Below are 21,258 nucleotides of genomic sequence, written 5' to 3' on the forward strand. Positions count from 1 at the left end.
AGCACATCTGGCTGAAGTCCAGTACAGCTGTTTAAAGCTATAATTGGTAATCCTGTTAAGAAACACTTTTTGTTATACTGGGTGAAATGGTCATTCATCTAGAAAGTAGTAGATACATTATGTATTCAGAAAACGGAGGTTAAAAAATTAGATTTCTGTGAAAGCTGTAAGAGTTTTGGTCCTGCTCTCACCCCCTCTGTCTCTCGAGTTCATCGGTTGTCCCACATGCCAATCATTCTGATGCGCTCACGTAACTCCAATGTACGCGCTTGTTTCTTTTTAGTTTCTGCTTGCTGGCTGTGCATGTGCACTTCTAGTGCTTATGTATCCAGTTAGCTTAGTGGTTTAACTTTGGTGTTAACCGCTCATTGTAGCTCCGCTACATATACTTTCAAAATGGCTGATAGTCACAAGAAGCAGACCGCGTACAAGAAGAAGAGGCAGGCTTCAGTAGAAAGAAATAAGACCAGAGAGGAATTGGGAGATTTTTTTTCACGCGACCCCCTTGAGGAGCAGAAAAGCAGTTAAGACAGTGTTGTGCATGCACAGTTATTAAAAAATGGACTTGGGAAAACTTCTGAATAAAACGTCAACTCTGCCTTTAAGTGTTTTTATGCACTTTCCTGGAGGTCTTTTTTCAAATCTCAAGTTTTCAGCGCCACTTCATGACCAATGAGATGCATTTAATGCTGCTCATAGCATCAGTGATTGACAGGTAATGCTTGGCCGAGCAATGACATGACGAGCTAGAGCCACAGCACTGGGCATCTCTCAGTTAAATGTGAGGGCCAAACTGGGAGGTTTGATAGAGAAGAGGCTGTTCAATTCTTGACTGCTGAGTTCTAAGCACCACAGAAGGTCTTTGATTTGGTTGGCCGGGCTTTACGGGGCAGGTTTTTCTGATCTCCGCTGCTGGTTGGCTCTGTAGCGATCGTTCATGAGTTAACAGATCCACTCTGCGGCCGTGTGCTGAGGAGAGACTGGCTGGAGCGGAGGAGAGGTAGAGAAGTGAAGGTGTTTGTGGTGACATGGTGCCACAAAACATGAGTGTGTTGCCAGACCACAGGGCAGAGAGCGACAGAACCTCCTCAGGCTGAACCACCAGCCCACCGGAGAAATACCCGGTAGTTATGTATGCCAGACAGTCTGCCAATGTGTTAACATTGCAGTAAAATAATCTACTTCATTTACAATTGCCTTGTACACGCAAAAAACTGTAAAACATGAATGTAAAAAAAGTAAATGATCCCTCAAAACCATTGCTCATGAACCCAGTGGCCAGGGGAACTGATCAATTGAGAGCATTTTCTACATAAATTTTGAACTAGGAAAAATTATTGCAATGCATTAATGAATTGATATTTGTACCCACCCCTAGTAAATGTAAGTATAAAAAGAAGCAAACACATCCTAGTTTGCTCCCTTTCTGACCTTCAGAGACTCCAGCTGAACCACTTGACATTTCTGCAGTAGTTCCACAAACAGGTAAATGAGTAAGGCCTACAGAGGGAAAAAAAAGTAAATTAATAAATAAATGAATATATATCTATATTTATATCTATATATATATGCAAAGTTTGGACTCACTAGCAATTGAGTAGCATTTCCTTACGACTTTCTACATAAGACGTACAGTGAAGTCAACAAAACTATGACTCAAAAGTGTATAGAATTATGTATGAAACGCAAATTTGTGGAATAACTCCAAACATACTGTATATTTTAGCTTTTTCTAAATGCCCCCACTTTGTTTTAGCTTTTGATTGGTAATATATATATATATATACACCCACACACACATATGAATGACATATAGAGAGAGACAGACAGATGGATGGATGGTACAACAGACAGGAAAAACCCTTCAGTACGTTTTGCTTACCTGAACAAAGAAGCCAACAAGGAAGGAGACCAGGAAGGGCACAAGCCCAGCATGTGCTATAGTGACTGGAAGACCTGGAAATTAGAATAATATTGAGCTGTTTCTGAAAGTGATTCTCAGCCAGGTAAAAGGGAAGACATGTGCTAGACACTGTCTGACGACCTTTTTTTTGTCTCTCAAACCCATCTCTCCGCACTGGCTCCAGCTTTCTATAACATTTAATTGGCAGCGCTAATTTCCATATGAGATTTAAGTGGCTGTGCAAGTATTAACTTGGAAGGACCGGACCTTTGTGGAATTACATGAAAACTCTGCTCAAAACAAAGCAGTTAAATGTAATGTCCCATGTAATTTCCACCTCTAAAAAAATCTCTCTGGTGTTGGCTACACTTCATAAAACACATTTAAATTACCGCTGCCTGCAGATAGACAGAACTTTAATTATCTTCCAAGTGAAGTGATATTTCAGAAAGGACATGTAATAGAAAGAGCAAACAGCTCCCATAGAACCTTCTTATTAATGAAGTTCCATCTTTTTTCACGGCTACTACAAAATCAGGACATTAATCTTTTTAAACTTAAGATCCGAGTTTTGGCAGTTCAGGTTGTCCACTATGTTCTTGAGGTTTAACCATGTAAGGTTTTGAGGTGAACTTGATTTTTTGTGACTTGGAATTGGTCATGAGCTACTGGTAAAGTTGCCTAATTCTGTCAAATTTATGGATGACAAAGCTTTAAAACATTCATGCTATAAGGGAAATCATTTTAATAACAGTTATTTAAGTGCTTTTCACATAAAAATTACAAAGTGTGACGTGCTTCGGTGGTGCAGTGGTTAGTGTGTATGACCCATGTATGGAGGCCTTAGTCCTTGGCGCACCCGACCTGGGTTCAACTCTGACCTGTGGTCCTTTGCTGCATGTCTCTCCCCCTCTCTTGTACCCCCTTTCCTGTCAGCCTACTGTATGAAAAACAAGCCACTAGTGCCGTAGAAACATAAAGAACAAAAATCGCAAAGTGTTCTACAAACAGTGCAAACACCATTAAATAAAAAATTGCAAAGGGTTAATTACACAAAATTAAAAGCCAATCAAATACTATTTAGAAAGACTTACCTGGCCTCACCAAACATGCAATATCTGCAGATAGCAGATGATGGTGTGTCTGGCCAGATGCTAAAATCTCAACTAATCCCATTGTGGATCCATTCTGATGCCTTATGATATACCCATAAATAGTTTGTGATAGACTTTAGAAGTTCTAAGAGTTAACAAAGCCTATGGCTACAGAACGCAGTCCAATGGTTTAAAAAATGTTTTTCATGGTTTTCCCGTATCAAAGTATGTTACTGTGTTGAATGATGATTACTCATTTCATACATGTTTATGGAATCCATAGGTCCAGCATAGTATTTTTGATTCCCTTTTTCCTCCATGACTGACCTCATTGAGTCCTCATTATGTGAATAACAGAAAAGTGTCAAGAACCCCTTGGCACTCTAACTAAAATGTTTCCTGCTAGTATTAGGTGCATCTTTAGCCAGATTATTAGCCTACATCCCATGATACGAGGATAATTACAGTAATTGGCCTCGTTTGTACAATACTGTTCCAACAGTTTGACAATACAGTTGGAACAATAGATGAAAGGTAACAAGAATGGGTTTTGACCAATCACTATGTGATGAGTACAGAATGTCCATGAATTCATGCATGTCAGGTAAAATAATTTCAAAACGTACCGAGAATTCCAGTTCCTAATATTGTCGCAATGGTCAAGAAGTCTGGAAAGACAAAGGGTTGAAATCAATAACATTAATGGAAAAATGGTTTTAACCTGTATCTCTTTTGTGCAGTTTACAATCACATTTGGACTTCTGCAGTTATGTCTCCAAAGATTATTTGGCTTAAAAAAAAGAAAATATGCTTTTCACCAAATCTTAAAATATGTTAAACATTCAATTCAAATCTCTTTATTTGCAAAGTCTGAATATATAAAGAAATACAAGAAGATGATAAACACAGCAAACACCAGGAAGACAAAGAAAAAAGGAAGTGTTTAATCCTTAACTTCAGTTTCCTTAACTTCACTTCTATGGTTTAAGGTCCTTGTGACTATGAACCAGTTCAAGCACTGAGTAAATGCAATTGAATAAAAACAAAGCTGAAGTAATCTTTGGACCAATAGAGGAGAGATCAAAAGATAGCACACAGCTGCAGCTGCTTCAGCTAAAAACCACTGACCAGGCCCGAAATATGGGAGTAGCGATGGACTCAGAACTGAACCTCCAAAAGTATCTAAAGACAGTTACAAGGTCAGCTTTCTATCACTTGAAGAACATTTCTAGGGTTAAAGAACTAATGTCTCAGCAGGATCTGGAAAAATTAATCCATGCGTTTATTTTTAGTCGTATAGATTACTGCAACGGTGTTTTCACAGGCCTGCCTAAAAAGTGGATCAGACAGCTGCAGCTGATCCAGAACGCTGCTGCCCGCGTCCTCACTAAGACTAAGAAAGTAGAGCACATCACCCCAGTTCTAAAGTCCTTACACTGGCTCCCTGTATCTCAGAGACTTTAAAATACTTCTGTTAGTCTATAAATCCCTGAATGGTTTAGCACCTAAATATATCACAGACTTGTTATCAGTGCATCAACCCTTCAGACGACTCAGGTCTTCTGGCTCCAGCCTTCACTGCATACCTAGAACCAGAACTAAACAAGGAGAAGCAGCATCTAGTTCCTATGCTCCACTTATCTGGAACAAACTTCCAGAAAACTGTAAAAGTGCTGAAAGCCTGTAATATTCTGGTTTCTGTTCGGGTTTTATTTTTGAGTCATTTTACTCTCCTGCTTTAGGTTCTCTGCTTGCTTTGAGTTTTTGTCCTGTCTGGGTTTTTATTTACTGTTAGGTTATCTGGTTTTGTCATCTGTTTTAGTCTAAGCTTTATTTTCTGTTTTAGGTTTTTTCTTTAGAGTGATTTTGTTTCTTTGTAAGTTGTGTGTGTAGTTTGTTTCTGTCCTCTTGTCTTGTCAGCTTTTTAGATTTGTCTGTTCTTGTTTTGAGCCTCAGCACTGATGTCTGGTCTAATTACCCACTCTACACACCTGCCTTACTCCACCCCTGTTGCAATCATCTCTGACCGGTTTCACCTGATTCCACCTCCATATAAACAGTTGAGACCAGACATCAGTGCCAGGTCGTCTTGTTGAGTATGGGTGAGTTTTCCTCTTGCAACTTTCTGTTATGGTTTGCTTTTGGATTTTTGACCCCCTTGTCTCCAGAAACCTGAGCCATCCTGTTTTGCCTGTTCCTGCCGTGCCTGCCCCGTTACTCTGTTTATTTTTGTGCCGTCTTTTTGTTTGACGGTCTTTTTGGCTTTTTTCCCTGTTTTGCTTTTTGTTAATAAAGAACCTGATCTGAACCTCTGCTGGTCTGGCGGAATTCTGGGTCCTCTGCTCCGATTCGTGACAGAACGACCTGGCCACTCATAGGACCCATCGCCAGACCAACACGTTCACTTTTTTGTTGTTTTTCCCCACCATGGACCTGACACCGAGTTTGCTATCAGGACTCAAGATTATGATGGACACTTGGGCTTTGTTTGGGACAGAGGAGGATGTCAGGCGCTTACCTGAGGTCGTCTTAGGTGCCTCGTTTAAGGGATCACGGCTGGCATTTTGCCCTCCCGGTGTCGGTCCCAGACGCAACCACCTCTGCAGCAGTACAGCCCGCCGCCAGAAACGCAGGCGAGCAGCTGGTCCGGTTATTGCTTCCGTTCCTGGTCCTGCCTCTGTGAGCTTGGTCTCAAGCTCTTCTGGCCGGCGATCGGTCGAGTCAGCTCAGCAACAACCTCTCCCCAAGTCTCCAGAGGGGGCCCTGGAGGGTCCGCCTCTCCCCAAGTCTCCAGAGGGGGCCCTGGAGGGTCCGCCTCTCCCCAAGTCTCCAGAGGGGGCCCTGGAGGGTCCGCCTCTCCCCAAGTCTCCAGAGGGGGCCCTGGAGGGTCCACCTCTCCCCAAGTCTCCAGAGGGGGCCCTGGAGGGTCCGCCTCTCCCCAAATCCCCTAAAGAGACCCAGGAGGGTCTGCCGCCAGCGGGCGACGTGGAGACCCAGGAGGGTCCGCCGCCAGCGGGCGCCGAGGAGACCCAGGGGGGTCCGCCGCCAGCGGGCGCCGAGGAGACCCAGGGGGGTCCGCCGCCAGCGGGCGCCGAGGAGACCCAGGAGGGTCCGCCGCCAACTGGTGACGAGGGGGTCCAGGAGGGTCCGCCGCCAGCGGGCGACGAGGGGGTCCATGAGGAACCGCTTCCGCCCAAGCCCCAAGAAGGGGTCCTGGAGGACCCGCCCTCAATCTCGGCTTCCCGCAGCTTTAAAGCTCAGTCTCCAGTGCCGGCTCCCCGCAGCTTTGAAGCAGAGCATCCAGTGCCGGCTCCCCGCAGCTTTGAAGCGGATCATCCAGTGCCGGCTCCCCGCAGCTTTGAAGCGGAGCATCCTGTGCCGGCTCCCCTCTGCTTTGAAGCAGAGCATCCTGTGCCGGCTCCCCTCAGCTTAAAGACTCAGGCTCCAGTGCCAGCTCCCCGTAGCTTTAGCGCACTGTCTCCAGTGCCAGCTCCCCGTAGCTTTAGCGCACTGTCTCCAGTGCCAGCTCCCCGTAGCTTTAGCGCACTGTCTCCAGTGCCAGCTCCCCATAGCTTTAGCGCACTGTTGTCTGTAGCAGCCTGTAGCCAGGCTCCCTTTCCAGAAGCCTGTAGCCAGGCTCCCTTTCCAGAAGCCTGTAGCCAGGCTCCCTTTCCAGAAGCCTGTAGCCAGGCTCCCTCCTTACCCCGTAGCCCGGCGCTGCCTCCAGACCTCAGCCCAGAGTTCTTTTTAGCTCTTAGCCCGGCGCCTCTCCTAGCCTGTGGCCCTGCTCCTCCCTTAGCCAGTAGTCTGGAGCCGTTCACTGCCTTTAGGCTGGCACCATCCTTTGCTTTCTCTCTTTCCAGGAGTCGGGTTCTGAGAGTCCTGCTCTGCCACCGGCTTCCTATCGTTTTACTCTGCCGAGGCCGTCGTCCGGGGCGACCGCCGGACATCCTGACCCGCCGGGGCCATCGTCTGGGGCGACCGCCGGACATCCTGACCCACCGGGGCCGTCGTCCGGGGCGACCGCCGGACATCCTGACCCACCGGGGCCGTCGTCCGGGGCGACCGCCGGACATCCTGACCCGCCGGGGCCGTCGTCCGGGATGTCTGCCAGACATCCGGCCACTTTAGGACTCAGTTTCAGTTTCGATTCGCCCTTAGAGGGTTGTTTTGTGTTTTTGCACTTGTGTTAGATATTATTTTCTTCTTCAGACTCTAGCCCTCCAGCCTTTAGCCCCCTCCACCCACCTGATTTGACTTAGGTTCTTGTTTTCTTTGGACTCCCATAGACGTTGGAGGGCGTCTAGAATCCGCCCTTGAGGGGGGGGGGCTCTGTAATATTCTGGTTTCTGTTCGGGTTTTATTTTTGAGTCATTTTACTCTCCTGCTTTAGGTTCTCTGCTTGCTTTGAGTTTTTGTCCTGTCTGGGTTTTTATTTACTGTTAGGTTATCTGGTTTTGTCATCTGTTGTAGTCTAAGCTTTATTTTCTGTTTTAGGTTTTTTCTTTAGAGTGATTTTGTTTCTTTGTAAGTTGTGTGTGTAGTTTGTTTCTGTCCTCTTGTCTTGTCAGCTTTTTAGATTTGTCTGTTCTTGTTTTGAGCCTCAGCACTGATGTCTGGTCTAATTACCCACTCTACACACCTGTCTTACTCCACCCCTGTTGCAATCATCTCTGACCGGTTTCACCTGCTTCCACCTCCATATAAACAGTTGAGACCAGACATCAGTGCCAGGTCGTCTTGTTGAGTATGGGTGAGTTTTCCTCTTGCAACTTTCTGTTTTGGTTTGCTTTTGGATTTTTGACCCCCTTGTCTCCAGAAACCTGAGCCATCCTGTTTTGCCTGTTCCTGCCGTGCCTGCCCCGTTACTCTGTTTATTTTTGTGCCGTCTTTTTGTTTGACGGTCTTTTTGGCTTTTTTCCCTGTTTTGCTTTTTGTTAATAAAGAACCTGATCTGAACCTCTGCTGGTCTGGCTGAATTCTGGGTCCTCTGCTCCGATTCGTGACAAAGCCTGAGTTCCTTTAAATGAAGATTAAAAACACATTTGTTTAGGATTGCCTTTGACTGTTGTAATTGAACTGTATTACTGAAATATTAGTTTACTTTGTATTCCAACTGTTTTTAATTGTTTTTTAATTTTTATTTTCCCATGTTCTATTTTGTTTCTGCATTTTATTCCTGCTTGCTTTTATTCTGTTTTATTTTCCTATATTTTAATCATGTAAAGCACTTTGCATTGTCTCTGTACTGAAATGTGCTATATAAATAAATTTGCCTTGCCTTGCCTTGTGATAAAATGCAGTATAAAGTTCAGAGCTGAGTTCTTTGGTTGTAATAGTAGAGTCTCTTGATGGTCAACGCTTCCTTACGTGTTACCATTAGCCTCTATTCATTCCTACTGTTTAGGTCATGATTTTCACATCTGGCATGGTCGGAGTCTTGACCTCTCTTACGTAGCTGGCTAGAAGCTAGCTAATCAAGTCAATGGCCTGACTAAGTAACGTTCCAAATATCAACTTGTTGCCAAATGAAGAAAAACAAGATGTTTAACAAGAAAACTAATAACATTCTTCACAATAAGTAAGTTTGATCTAACCCGGCAAGACAGATTAATATTGTGTAGCCCTCTCCGTTCTGCACAATGTCAATCTGGGACTGCTCCTATCAAATGTGTTTGAGGAGAAGAGGAACATTCAGCTGAACTTCCGAGGTGATTGGGCAAAGCGACACAAAGTGCTCGCCAACCAACGGTTGGTTTTAATCAATCACGGTATCAAATGAAAAGGATGTAAGTAGCCATGAGAAACCACAAGTTAAGCTGGGCAAGGTGCATTTATTTGGACAGCGACACTTGTGGCAGTTGAGGATTCGGACAAAAAAGATGTGATAGCAGCAGCTATGAGTGCGTCCTCCTGTGCTGCCATGTTTATGATAGTTCAGCCGTGGGCTCAGCTGCTCTTGTTTGCATCACAGCTGTATGTTCCACTTTAGACCATAATACAGCAATGTAATTGGCCGAACCATTTTTGGCTTTGTCACAAAAGTGGGAGCGGTGCAAGACGGATTCTCATGTGTTTGTGAATGGTAATACCACAAGAATTCAGGTTGCAGGCAAGGTTAAATCTGATTGGAATAACTACAAAATGTTTAATTTTCCTTAAGTCTTTCACAACTGTGTACATTTGTTGAAGACAAGTCTATTAGCAGTGCCTACTGTTTTACCTGACACTGAATTAAAATTGATCTCACTACTTCTGACTGAAGTAAAAAGGAATTCTTGATCCTTTATACACATTGTTAGCTGAAAAAGTGGATTGGTAAATGTATGTGCTGGTAAGTGAACTGAATTTAAAGTGACTATCAGCATACTCACCCATCAGAATATTTAATACATTGTGTTATTCTGGCATATATTATTTCTGTTTCAAATAAAAGCAATGACTTCCTTTTCTACGTGTTTTTAAAAAAAAGTCTACCGTATCATGCCATGAGACCCTCACACTGGGCCAAGCCTACACCAGTGAAATTGAAAGATATAAAACGTGTCTTGTTTGCTGACCTGATGCAACCTGCAAGCTACAATTACAAAATATTTTATTTTTCCAATACCATTACATGCGATTACCTTGCGATGCAGTTTTGAGGCTATTTGCCAACCCTTAATGGACAGTCTGTAGGGCTAATAGCTTAAGTTTTATTGTATTGGGTTCCCAGTTTACGCTGCACCCCTCCAGCAATAGATATAGCCACAGATATACACCATGGCATATACACAGTATGCAAAACAGATTTTACTTTCTGTGTTATATAAATCACTTTGTAAAACTGTTTCCCTCATACAATCAGTGACAGATACTATTTGGCAGTGTTGTATACCTCTATAAGTTGATCTGAGTAACTCTGCTCCTTTTGGTATTTTTCTCCAATGCTTTAACAAGAATTGGAAAGTTTGGCAGGAACAAAATCAGCTGAGTGCAGCAAGGAAATAAAGTATTGAAGAAGTCAATAATGTTTTAAATGAATATATCTTTCATGAGGCTGAGAGTGAGTCCTTTTGGCTGCTCACTTATTTAGTGAACACTACAGCGAGTCATTACATCTTGTACACAGAGTTTTTACACCGGATGGCATTCCTGATGCAACTGGGACGCCTGGCCCCCTGAATTAGAGTCAAAGACATAAATCACAAGACAACAGAGGCTACCGGTATGAAAATTCCCATTAAATGTCAGAGATAACCCAAGTAATCCAAGCATTCAATGAAATCCAAACACATTCTAAGTCCATAAATTAGCACAGGGAATAAGTGTTGAACGTGTACTGAAAGGGTACATGGACTGAACTTATTATTATGTCTCCATAACTGCACATTTTCGGATGTGTGGCAGCTAGGGTGTAGTATGGGAATAAGAGTCACACGGGGGCATATATGAATGAGCTATAAAAGCATGAATGAATAGGAGATGGCTAAAAAGGCTTAAATATTAGTTACAGATGAAGTGAGAGGCTTTGGACTCATTCTGCTGTACTTTGTGAAGTGCAGAAGTCTAAAATCATTAGTTTTCAGAGCTGGTGGTGTGTATTTTTTTGTGTATTCTTTTGTTTTAGTGTCAGTCAGCAGTATTCATTCTCCGTCTTGTAATAATTGCTAAAGAGATGTGTGGAGAGTGGCCATGGCGAGGTTGTGCATGTCTAGGGCAATATGTTGCATGAACTGATTTATATATACGTTTGAGTCTGGATCAAATTGAATTGTGTACGTAATGGTTCCTACCCTTAATACTTATGTGTTTTTTATCCAATACCTTTTGTGAAAAGAATTCTTTTAATAGTTTTTCCAATCAGGCCTAAATTAGCAGATATCTGTTTAGACTGGGATAGGAAGCATCATTACCTTCTTAATACTGAGATTTCTGTGAGTTTCTAGGCTTTCGATCCATTTTTACAAATTTTTCTCTTTGTTTTCAGAATGTTTTCCCTGTGTTGTCGCTGTGTTTTTCCCAACAAAAATTGATTTTGTCACGATTTGTCTTTGGTGAACCCAGAACCACACATGTGGGACTAAAATTGAGAGTTTTATTGATGGGTAGATGGGATGGTGGATGATGAAACCAGAAAGGCAGGATTAAACTGGAACAGGGGTGTAGATGAAGGCAGGAGCGGACGGCCCGGACCAGAGTTTTTGGAGACCAGAGCAGGATCCACAGCACAGCAGAGAGAGAACCCGAGCACAGCAGCAGGATCCCCAGCACGGCAGGGAACCCACAACACAACAGAGAATCCACAGGACGACAGTGAAATCCAATCTACAGCATGACAGAGAATCCACAGCACGGCAGTGAGGGAACCTAGCTGGTTAGAGTCACAACCAGATTAAATAGCTAGGTAAGGTGAATACTTGCAGATAGAGTCTAAACAGGATGGTTGCCCCGATGAGACTGGAATCATCAATGGTAAGCTGAGGTATAAGCGCAGCAGAGGTGGGAGGGTTCCAGCAGCAAGCAGAGAAAGCTCAGGTAGACAGGCAAGGAGTAGTTGTTGCATGATGACAAACCGGCAGAGGAGTGACAACAGAGGGAAGCTTAAGTAGGGAGGCTGGCAGGTGAAATGAGTCTGACTGATTAATGACTAACAGTTGTGACTGACTGCAGAGGGAGTGAAAGGAAAGCTAAGTGAGGGGAAGAAGGAGCTGAAAACTAACAGAAAACAAAGTCTAAATCATAAAAAAAAACAAACAAGGAGGAAAAACTGAAAACTAATAGTAAACAAAAGGCTAAGTCAAAACTCAACACTAACAGATTTTATATGGCTGACTGTTGAATTCAATGACAATCATCAAAATTATAGCACTAGAGACTAAATGTGCTATGAATTTAATTCAATAAAGTGGTGGTAATAAAGTCATCATGCATGTGTTATCAGTTGTCGCAGTCTGACGCTCAGAAAGATGGCTTCGTGAAGCATCCTTGTTAGAGATGTTCAAACCCATTTTTTACCATAAAGTAGATTTTTCCAGTGAAGTTTTAGTTCAACAAATTATCAATTTTATCAAACTTTTCAAGTTCATGTTGGTTTTTATGCTTTCATGACAATAAGTTAAAAACTGTGAATAAAGTGCCATCATTTCGAACATTCCATACAGACAACATTGCGGAACATTGTGACACTGTTAGAGAAATGTGAATGTAATCATTTAATTTTTATTAAGTTACAGGCATTTAGTCTGTTTAAAGAGCTGGTTTGCAGGAATGTTCTATTGTTTTAACCCCACACAGGAAGAACAAATGCTTCTATCCAGCTGTGTTTGTTAATCCTACACCTCTTTGTGTGCCATACCCCATGTTGTAAACCCCCGTCCCTTCTTTGAAGTTGATAATAAAGGCAGAGAGAAAGAGGTGGCTCGGGGCAGATGATCCCAGACTGTCAGGGAGTGAAGATCTCCGTTTGGGTTTTTCCTCTGCCCTCTTCTATAGAAAAGTCTAAACTTGTGTTTGTGTGGTTTTCTTTGTAGGATAATAAGGGGTTATTTATCATAACCCTATCAGACACTATGTGAGAAATGACTATCAAAGTTTCCGATTGATTTTGTTGTTTACATTGTTGCCCTTCTAAGATGAAAGTACTTTGAATTTAAAAAAGGAAGTATGATTCATATTTCATGTTATAGCAGAGAGCCCATTGTTAGGCAAAAAGCTGGTAAATCAACAGCAATAATTTTTAAAAGTATCGCAACAATGTCAATTCTACATTTTTTCATCACTTTCCTCTTTCCCATCTGCTAATATGACACTTCCAACTCTCTTGGACTTCTACGTTTCTTTTGCACTAGCACCTATGTCAAGTATTAGCATCTAATGTACTAAGATTGTACTGAACAAGCTGATTGCTAGCATGCAAAACCCAATTTGGGAATCTAACAGCTGACTAAAACATCGCATTCTGAGACACTCTGTGGACACTGATACGGCAGTGACCATATATGTGCAATGTTTTATGCAGCTCTATGTGAAGCCCCTGTGTGTTGTGACAAGTCCAACTGAGGATGATACTGACAAGTCGGCCACTTTTCTGCTGTATTTCCATCCATTACTTGGACTCTAAGGAGCTCACTTCTCCACAAGAAACAAACGGTCATTTTATCAATCAGCCTGGTCCTTTCTCAGCATTGCCTCACCTCTTCTGTTTTCTTTTCTGTGTTTTCCTGAAATACATCTGATCAGTAATCAAACCAGCCATCAGAATCTTTTTCATTATCTCTTTCCTCAAGGCTCCTAATAACTGGTCAATTATTTATGAAGAGATCATAAGAGAGACAGATGAGCATGGACACAGTGCTTCTAACCATCCTGAATATGATTTTGAATTTGATGCCTCCATTGGTTGTCCCCTTTTGAAAAGCAAATTCAAATTAACTCTCACCCACCTACATTATTTTTAACAGTTTGTATAGGCTTTCAGTAGAAAGTGAAAGATTAAAGTTTGAAGAACATTTCTTTATGAATTTACTGAAATTTAGTTCAAATAATTTTCAAAGCATTTGAGCTACGGATGCACCGATATGACAATTTGGAGCAAAATCGATATCCAATATTATTATTGCTGTTAAGTCCGATAAGTGATGTTTACCTGACGTGTGTGCTAATATGCAGACACAGATTTACATTTCTGGGATGATGAAACTTTGCACAATTTTGTACCAACTTAAAAGTATGCTAAATGATTTTTTTGACTCTCTAGACTTACACATTGCTTTTCTTAAGTCTGTTTTTTTCCCCCGATACCATGAAAAACAACCACACTGCTAACACTGCATCTCTGCTTCATTTACAAAGCCCGCAATCCTGACTACAATGCATTACTGTCAATGCACATGGCCAATGTAGCCCCCCCCCCCCCCCCCCCAAAAAAAAAAACCCAACAACACATGACCAACCCCATCCCTTCCACCTCATAAAACACATGCACAAAGGGCAACTAGATGGAAATAAACATTGGCTTGTTAATGTCAGCTCAGTTAATGCCGATATAACGTGCATCCCCTATGTGACCTGAAAACCTTGCATGGTGTGTTTTCACAAGAGGGCAAATTTAATTCATTAAAATAAAATAAAAGGCAAAATGCAAAGTACAGGCATAAAAATAATAAAACACTGACACACTGACCAGGGGCCCGTTCTTCATACGTCGCTAACTCAGTTAGCTGGATTTGATTGTTGACGATTTGGAATGAACTTGGACTCATCCTGGACTTGCTGTCATAGCAACATGTGCTAGCGAGCAGGCTTATTTCATGTAAACAGGATTAGATCGCAGGTTTATAAGCGGAGGAGATAGGGAAGACTGTCTTGTCTTGTCCATTTTTATGACGGCAACCATTTGCGGAAGGTGCAAGAATAATTTTAGAGCTTTCGAATTATTCGCGTATTGCACAATAGACAGGATCCTTTAGCGCAGCGCAACAGTGTAATTGTAGAGAGATTTTTCTTGGTGGCTGTTATAAACAGACAAACACATCATTTAACAGTGGCTTTTAAAGAGGAAAAAGTGATGTTGGAGCCATAAATCTAAAATATTTAAGTTATTTGTATGATGGTTTGCTTTTCTATTTTTATCATATTCAGTAAGAAGATTTGTTCAGGCCATTTTATTGTGAAGTTTAGTTTTACTTTGAAAGGCTTGCTTCCTGTCGAGCCGTATATTGTATTAGAAAAAACTATAGATGGATTATCTAGACACGGAGCAATACAGTTTTACCGTGTAAACTGTGGATGACTTGGAAAAGGAAAAACTTCATTTTTTATAGATAAAGAATTTTTTTGTTAAAATTCCCAGTTTGCACGCGTCCTTTACTTCCACAGTCTAAGGAATGACACCGATATTGGACCTGTTGCCATAACAAGTGGCTTTTTAAAATAAAGTATAGTGATTAAAGTCTACCATTTTGTAGAATATTCTTGTATTTCACTTTTACCTGTCCCCATGTTCTATTGGGTCCTGTGGAGGCTCTGACATAAAAGAACAAAGTAAATATGAAATTATTAAAAAGCAAAAATTCATACTGTAGAAAGTGATAGAAACATCTAACATGGACATCACTTATGCATGTAGTTTGTCTGCTACTTTTTGCCAGCCCTCTCTCCTGGCTTTAGCAGACTTTGAGGTGTTCCCTGTCGTTTTAATTAATGACTCAAATTCAGCATAACCTTCCATTAAAAGCTCTTGTTCTGCTGGGGGAGAAAAACTGTGGGCTTTCTTTGGCCATGCTGAACAGCCAATAGCAGCGCTGTTGATCAATGTTTAGCAATAGCTGTTATTCCAGGAAAAACAATAAACAAAAGAAAAAAAAGAGAAAAAAAGAAAAAGGATGACATCATCAATGACTTAGGAACAACTGGTAGATAACAAAACACCAGATGTCTGAAACTGAAGTTTGAAAACTAAATATGCCATGTACAGATGCAGAAATGTGTCTTTCACCATCCTATACACCTGGACACACGCCAGTAATGATTATCCAAATGCACGAGTCTTGTTGCCACCCCCAGATTTAGTCTGTTTGGGTGGCAGACATTTAAATAAAGAAGCAGTTACAGTATTCACTTACAGAAGTCACAATTTATTGAGGCAAAACCCAGAATAATGAAGCGCCAAAATCTTCAAAATTTTAAAACTGAGATGCTTTTGTGTCTTAATACTGGAAGTAGGACCAGGAATTTCTTCTGTTTAAAACCCAAAGATTGCTGCCCTGAAAATCTGTTCTGCAAAAGGTCACAAGTTCTCCCTGTGTTACCATGGTGATCTAAAAAAAACACATTTGCTTTAACATCAACATGGCCAGGTAAACCCAGCATTGAACTTTTTCAGGCTGTATTGTGCAGCCCTCGGGTCAACATAAGAAAGGGTAGTAGCTTTTTTCTGTCACACACACACACACACGCACGCACGCATGCACACACACACACACACACACACACACACACACACACACACACACACACACACACACACACTAAATCGCCCCATTTCTGAGATCTTCCAGCGAGCCAACCCATGACATCCATGTCATGACCCATCCATGACAGTGAACACTTTCTATTTCAATTTGCTGGTTGGAATTTCTTTAAAAGGGACAGCTATTAAAAACTAGTCAAAGTAACATTCACTGAAAAAGTTTAAAATGATGCACTGCCAGGGGCGGTTCTAGACAGGGGCCAACAGGGGCCTGTGCCCCTGTAGAACTGTTCCTGGCCCCTGTTATGGCCCCTGTACTAAAAACATGATATTAAATTTCTTAGGATGATAAATGCTGACAAAAATACCGTGACTGACGAGTCATTTGGATCAGTCGTATTTTTTTGTTTATGCTTTTACCCAATAATAAAATAACAAAATAATAAAAAATAATAATTAAAAAAAAATTAAGCTGTTTCACATTAAGCTCCCGCTGTATTGAGAAAAGATCTCAATACAGCGGGCTTACTTAATATATTAAACGATGAAATGATGACCTGTTAGCCCCCCCCCCTCCCCCCTGCCAGGGGCAATTGTGTCTTAACTGTAAATAGTGTATACTGTTACTAGGGCTGGGCAAGTTAACGCGTTAATTTCGCGTTAATTCATTAGACTATTAACGGCGATATTTATTTTATCGCGCATTAACGCATGTTGCTCACATGCTTTCAGTCAGTGTCAGTCAGCACACGCTGACTGCAGCGCGCTGACTGCAGCAGCACTCTCCCGCTCCCCCTCCCCTCTCGTACATGGCTCAGCGGCGCCAGCCAATCAGCACGCAGGCTCAGCCTGGCCCGCCCACTCAGCTCTCACACAACCTTAACAAACAAACAGCTGAGAGAGACAGCAGCAGCAGCGGAAAAACACGAACAGGGGAAGTAGCACCGTTTGGCTTTATTTTAATACCGTAAATGAAATCAAGCTGTATGTTTTGTAAAAAGCCGGTTCATTTCCGTGGAAACACAACAAATGTATCTAAGCACGTGAAAAAACATGAAAACGTCGAGCCACAGAAACGGAGAGAGGAGAGGAAACTTCTCTCATTGCCCCGACAGACCCACAGACGTCTCTGACTGAGGCGTTTCAGTCCTCCAGGGAACATCCAGGTAGATCAGTGGATGGATAGATGGATGGATGGATGTTACTGGAGCCCACACATAACATGTAATTAAGACCTTGAAAGAACCCAGTACATATATTAAAAAGTGTTATTTAAGATAAGATAACATTAGCTAATCCTTTTTTTATCCCACGACGGGGAAATTTATAGGATTAAAGCAACAGGCAGGTGCACACAACACAGACAAAATTACATAAGGATTGAAATAAATAAGAGGTGGATTAGCGAAAAAACACTGAACATTATTATTATTATTATTATTTAATTGTAATAATAAAATAAAAACCACAAAACCCAAAAGGTCAACAGTTTCATGATACATCAAGCTTAGGGACTGGCTAATATACAGCAGGTCAAAAAAGGCCATATTTTGGCTGCAGTGCTTGTTCTCTTATGAAGAAAAGATCAACTAGTGCACTAAATTCAATAGATGGGTTGAAAATATCCAGTATAAAATAAGTGCTACAAATGTTACAACACTTTTGTTCATATGGCAGCAGAACATTAAAATAAAAGTGCTCTTTACACTACTTTTGAATTCATTCTTGGAGTTTGTAAATACAATGCGATTAATCGCGATTAATCGCGATTAATCAGGGCGATTAATCGCGATTAAATATTTTAATCGTTGCCCAGCCCTAACTGTTACACATTAAAGATGAAAAAACATACTTACACTACATTTGCAAAGCTCTGCTTTATGCCACCTGAACCATTCTCAGGTTTTCCCCCAGGAAACGGAATAATCCTGGCCGTGTCATAACAGCTAGCATTAGCTCCTGTTATCCAAGAGGTTTACTACTAAACTGTTGCAGACTCAGGAGCTTTACTGGTCTGATTATATTGATCTCAAACATGGAGGCATCGACTAGTTTCTCAACCCTACTATATACCATCTTTGGTATCACTGTTACTGGTGTAGAAATTTTTTTACAAATGTTACTTAGCCTGGCGTCGAAAAGCGTAGCGGCCATGCTGATATTACAGTGGGGGAAACCCTGGTTTGAATCCTTAATGAAATTTTGACCCAGAAACCTATGTATTATGGATCCACAAAGCGTTACTCAGAGGGAGTCTTGAACACCTCTCTAAACCCCAGAGTGGTTATATGTAAAGGCTCTTATTTTATTTCATACTGTCATCACAAGAATATTTAACTTAGAATATCCATAAATGTCCAAAAGAGCCTATGATAAGAATTAGATTGACATGATTAACACACCCTAATAGTAGTGCACCACCAGTGAATGGAAATCTGCAACTGTGTTCGTTATATACTGTGGTATTAAATAAAAACAATAGTCTATGAGAGGTAGATGGAAAAATCTGGAATATCTCATGCCACTGCACTAACATTGAGTGCTTACATCATGTGTATTAATATGCATGTTAGAATCAACAAACATATGTGTACACATTTCATAAATCTGCGTCCAATCAACTGGAGAACAGCTATCATGCTAATTCCAAACAATTCTAAGCAGGTGCCAACCTTTGCTGGACTGGACATTTAAACAAGTTCCCCTGGTGGTCAGAAGTACGATTACAAGAAGAACGACAACATTTTAGAACGTGTCCTTGGGATGGCCAATACCTGAGATGTTCTGCCATAATCCGCAGTGAAACCTTTGAGGAAAACCAAACGCGGCTTTTTAGCAAAAGCACAAACTCAAACACGCCAGCTTTCCTGCAAGGTGGCAGGCGGCTGGTGGTCTGGGCTTGTTGTGCAGAAACAGGACCTGTACACCTAGCAGCCACTTAACTCCTGCTGATACCAAAGTTTTCTGGAGGTAATGTGAAATCATTCATTCAAGAGCTATATCAGAGGGTACTTCACCGTTTAACAAGAGCCCGTTGCTATGTTGGTTGGTGCTTTCTCAGCAGAACAATTTCTGTGACTGCACAAACTTTGGATAGGCAGATGGAGCTTATGTTTGGTCCATCAGTTCCGAACAGAACAAGAACAGGAATGTGTCGTCACAGCTGATGAAACGGATTGATACAACCGGCAGCCTCAACCAAAACAGCCGTGTATGGTAACAGGCATTGAGCTGAGGAAACGTAGACGACTTGTCTGTGTGTTTATTATCAGTTAATGTAACCTAAAGCATGTTGAGTTGTTTTAAACAGCGTAGATCAGATGGTAGGGGGTCAGTCTGGTCCAGTGTCAGCATTTTTCACTTCCCTGCAATCTCACTGCCATGTGTTTCAGTCTGCTACAGCAAATTCCACTGAACCTCACTTCAAAACATCCTGTCTGGCCCTGTAAGATAAATTAATAAATCTGAATGGGAAAAAGTCTGGAAGAAAACCTCTAAGGCAAAGTTCCATTACCAGGACAGAGGCTGATTTCACAGAAAACACCATCTCCTCTGGTGTCAGGGATTCCTTTGTGAAGAAATCCTAAAAATCTATTGCCTACAGAAATGAAAACAACATCAGTCTTAGTCTTTGTTTTGATTGACTTTTTTAGACCAAGTCTAACAAGAAATTGGATTATTGATATAAGCAAACTTGTTTTGTGCTCAGTGAGCCGCAAATAAAATAGAAATTAGCGTACTTAGGTAAATGTCAAACAGTGCAACCATAATTCACAATCACACCAGTAATGTGCCTGAACGAATGAACTGAAGTGTAATTTCCAGGTGGAAAACGCGCTCTTCCCACCGAGCTCAGCCCAAACATCTCTGCAGTCCACCTGCCTCCTCCCCCTCCTCCCCCCTCCTCTAGCGCCGATGTTTATTGGGGGCTTCCTTCTTCTAAACTGGGCTATGATGACCTGACCATTGCTGATGTGACAGAGCAAGCAGTGGGCAGGAAGGATAGGCAGGTAGCGCGTTTGATTTTCCTCTTTCGGAGCGGATTTCAGCATTGGGAGGCTGCTGCTGCTGCTTCTGCTGCTTGACTCGCAGGATGTGTGTCGGTACTCACAGCACTGCAGGTAAATGCACCGCAACCTCCACTGTCTGTCCTGGTTTTTCCGGGTAATTTTGATGGACAGAGGGCTGAGGCTGTAGTCGGGGTTGGGACAGGGGCTTGTTTGAGCTCTTATCTCCTCCGCATCGGTCGCCATCATTTTCACTTCTCCTCCTGCCTTCTCTTTCCTCCTCCTCCTCCTTACTCCGCCCTCACCCCTGAGCGCGAGCGCTCTCCCGGCTGCGCGTGCTTCAGGGTGCTTGCTTTCAGCGGACTAGCACGCGCACGACAAGAGATTAAAGCAAAGCGTGGTCTAGCCAGGCGCACCTCATCGGATTCGAATATCTTCGAGAAGTTATTTTATTTCCAGAAGTGAACTGGGAGTGAAACTCGCATTTTGTAGCTCTATGGAAGAATGGCGAAACGAGAGACAGATAGATGACCTGTTTACAGCTCGCCACAAGCCAAGCAGGGAAAAACAAACCTGTGTAGTGAGGAAGTGCCCCAGTCATATGAGACAGATGTGAAAATGTTTCCTAAAGTGCAAAAACACCAGACTACCCTGAAGAGCATACTGCTGCATCTGTATGTGTAATAGTCATAGTAGTGGTTTCAGCAAGGTAAAAGTCTGTGTTGTGTGCAAATCTTAGTTTACAAACCAACAGACAGACACACAACCGGTTAAGCTTTAATAAGGAATTTGTTTATTCCAACTCTTAGAACATGCAGGACAAGTTTGTGGCAGACAGACTATTGAGTCTCTCAACATAAAAAATATAATATATATGAAATTTCAATAAAACACAGTTTCTACAACTATACAACAACAACCAACTGGTTCAACTGTTCTATGTGCCTTCCATGCAAGAATTACATTACTGTAATTCTTGTTACTGTTATTAGACAGTTGGATCCTTTACAGACACCATGGTTATAACAGCTGTATACTCCCCTATACTGACCCTAACAACTCCCCATTGCAAAGGGGCGGAACAGTTTCGGGTTAATTTGCATGTTATCTAAGCCATAACAAGGCCTTTTTGGGCAATAATATTAAGCTTGGAACTCCACACTACTCCAGACTTTTGAATTGAGAAAGCTTTCTGGATGGGAAGTGAAACGTCTTCAAACTTTGGAAAAAAGTCCAGTTGTTTTGTTTATTAACTTTTTTGGAATGATCATGACCTGGATGATTGAGAATCTTCACCATCAA

At 41.9% G+C, this 21,258-nt stretch overlaps 1 protein-coding gene across 2 annotated transcripts in view; it reads right to left on the reverse strand.

Moving 5' to 3' along the window:
- Positions 1 to 20,526, reverse strand: part of si:ch211-51h4.2 — a 143,360-nt gene extending 122,834 nt beyond the window's left edge. Inside the window, exons 1-4 of one of the 2 annotated variants that reach the window (XM_036141614.1) lie at positions 20,061 to 20,526; positions 3,624 to 3,665; positions 1,883 to 1,956; positions 1,432 to 1,500 (exon numbers count right to left, since the gene is read on the reverse strand). In XM_036141614.1, coding sequence (XP_035997507.1) covers positions 1,432 to 1,500; positions 1,883 to 1,956; positions 3,624 to 3,665; positions 20,061 to 20,205 — 330 coding nt within the window. In that variant the 5' untranslated portion in view covers positions 20,206 to 20,526. The remainder of the gene's footprint in view (positions 1 to 1,431; positions 1,501 to 1,882; positions 1,957 to 3,623; positions 3,666 to 20,060) is intronic. The other variant, XM_036141615.1, reaches the window with a different exon arrangement.
- Positions 20,527 to 21,258: the final 732 nt, after the last annotated feature.

Source organism: Fundulus heteroclitus, chromosome 9, assembly GCF_011125445.2.
Source record: "Fundulus heteroclitus isolate FHET01 chromosome 9, MU-UCD_Fhet_4.1, whole genome shotgun sequence".
NCBI lineage: Eukaryota > Metazoa > Chordata > Actinopteri > Cyprinodontiformes > Fundulidae > Fundulus > Fundulus heteroclitus.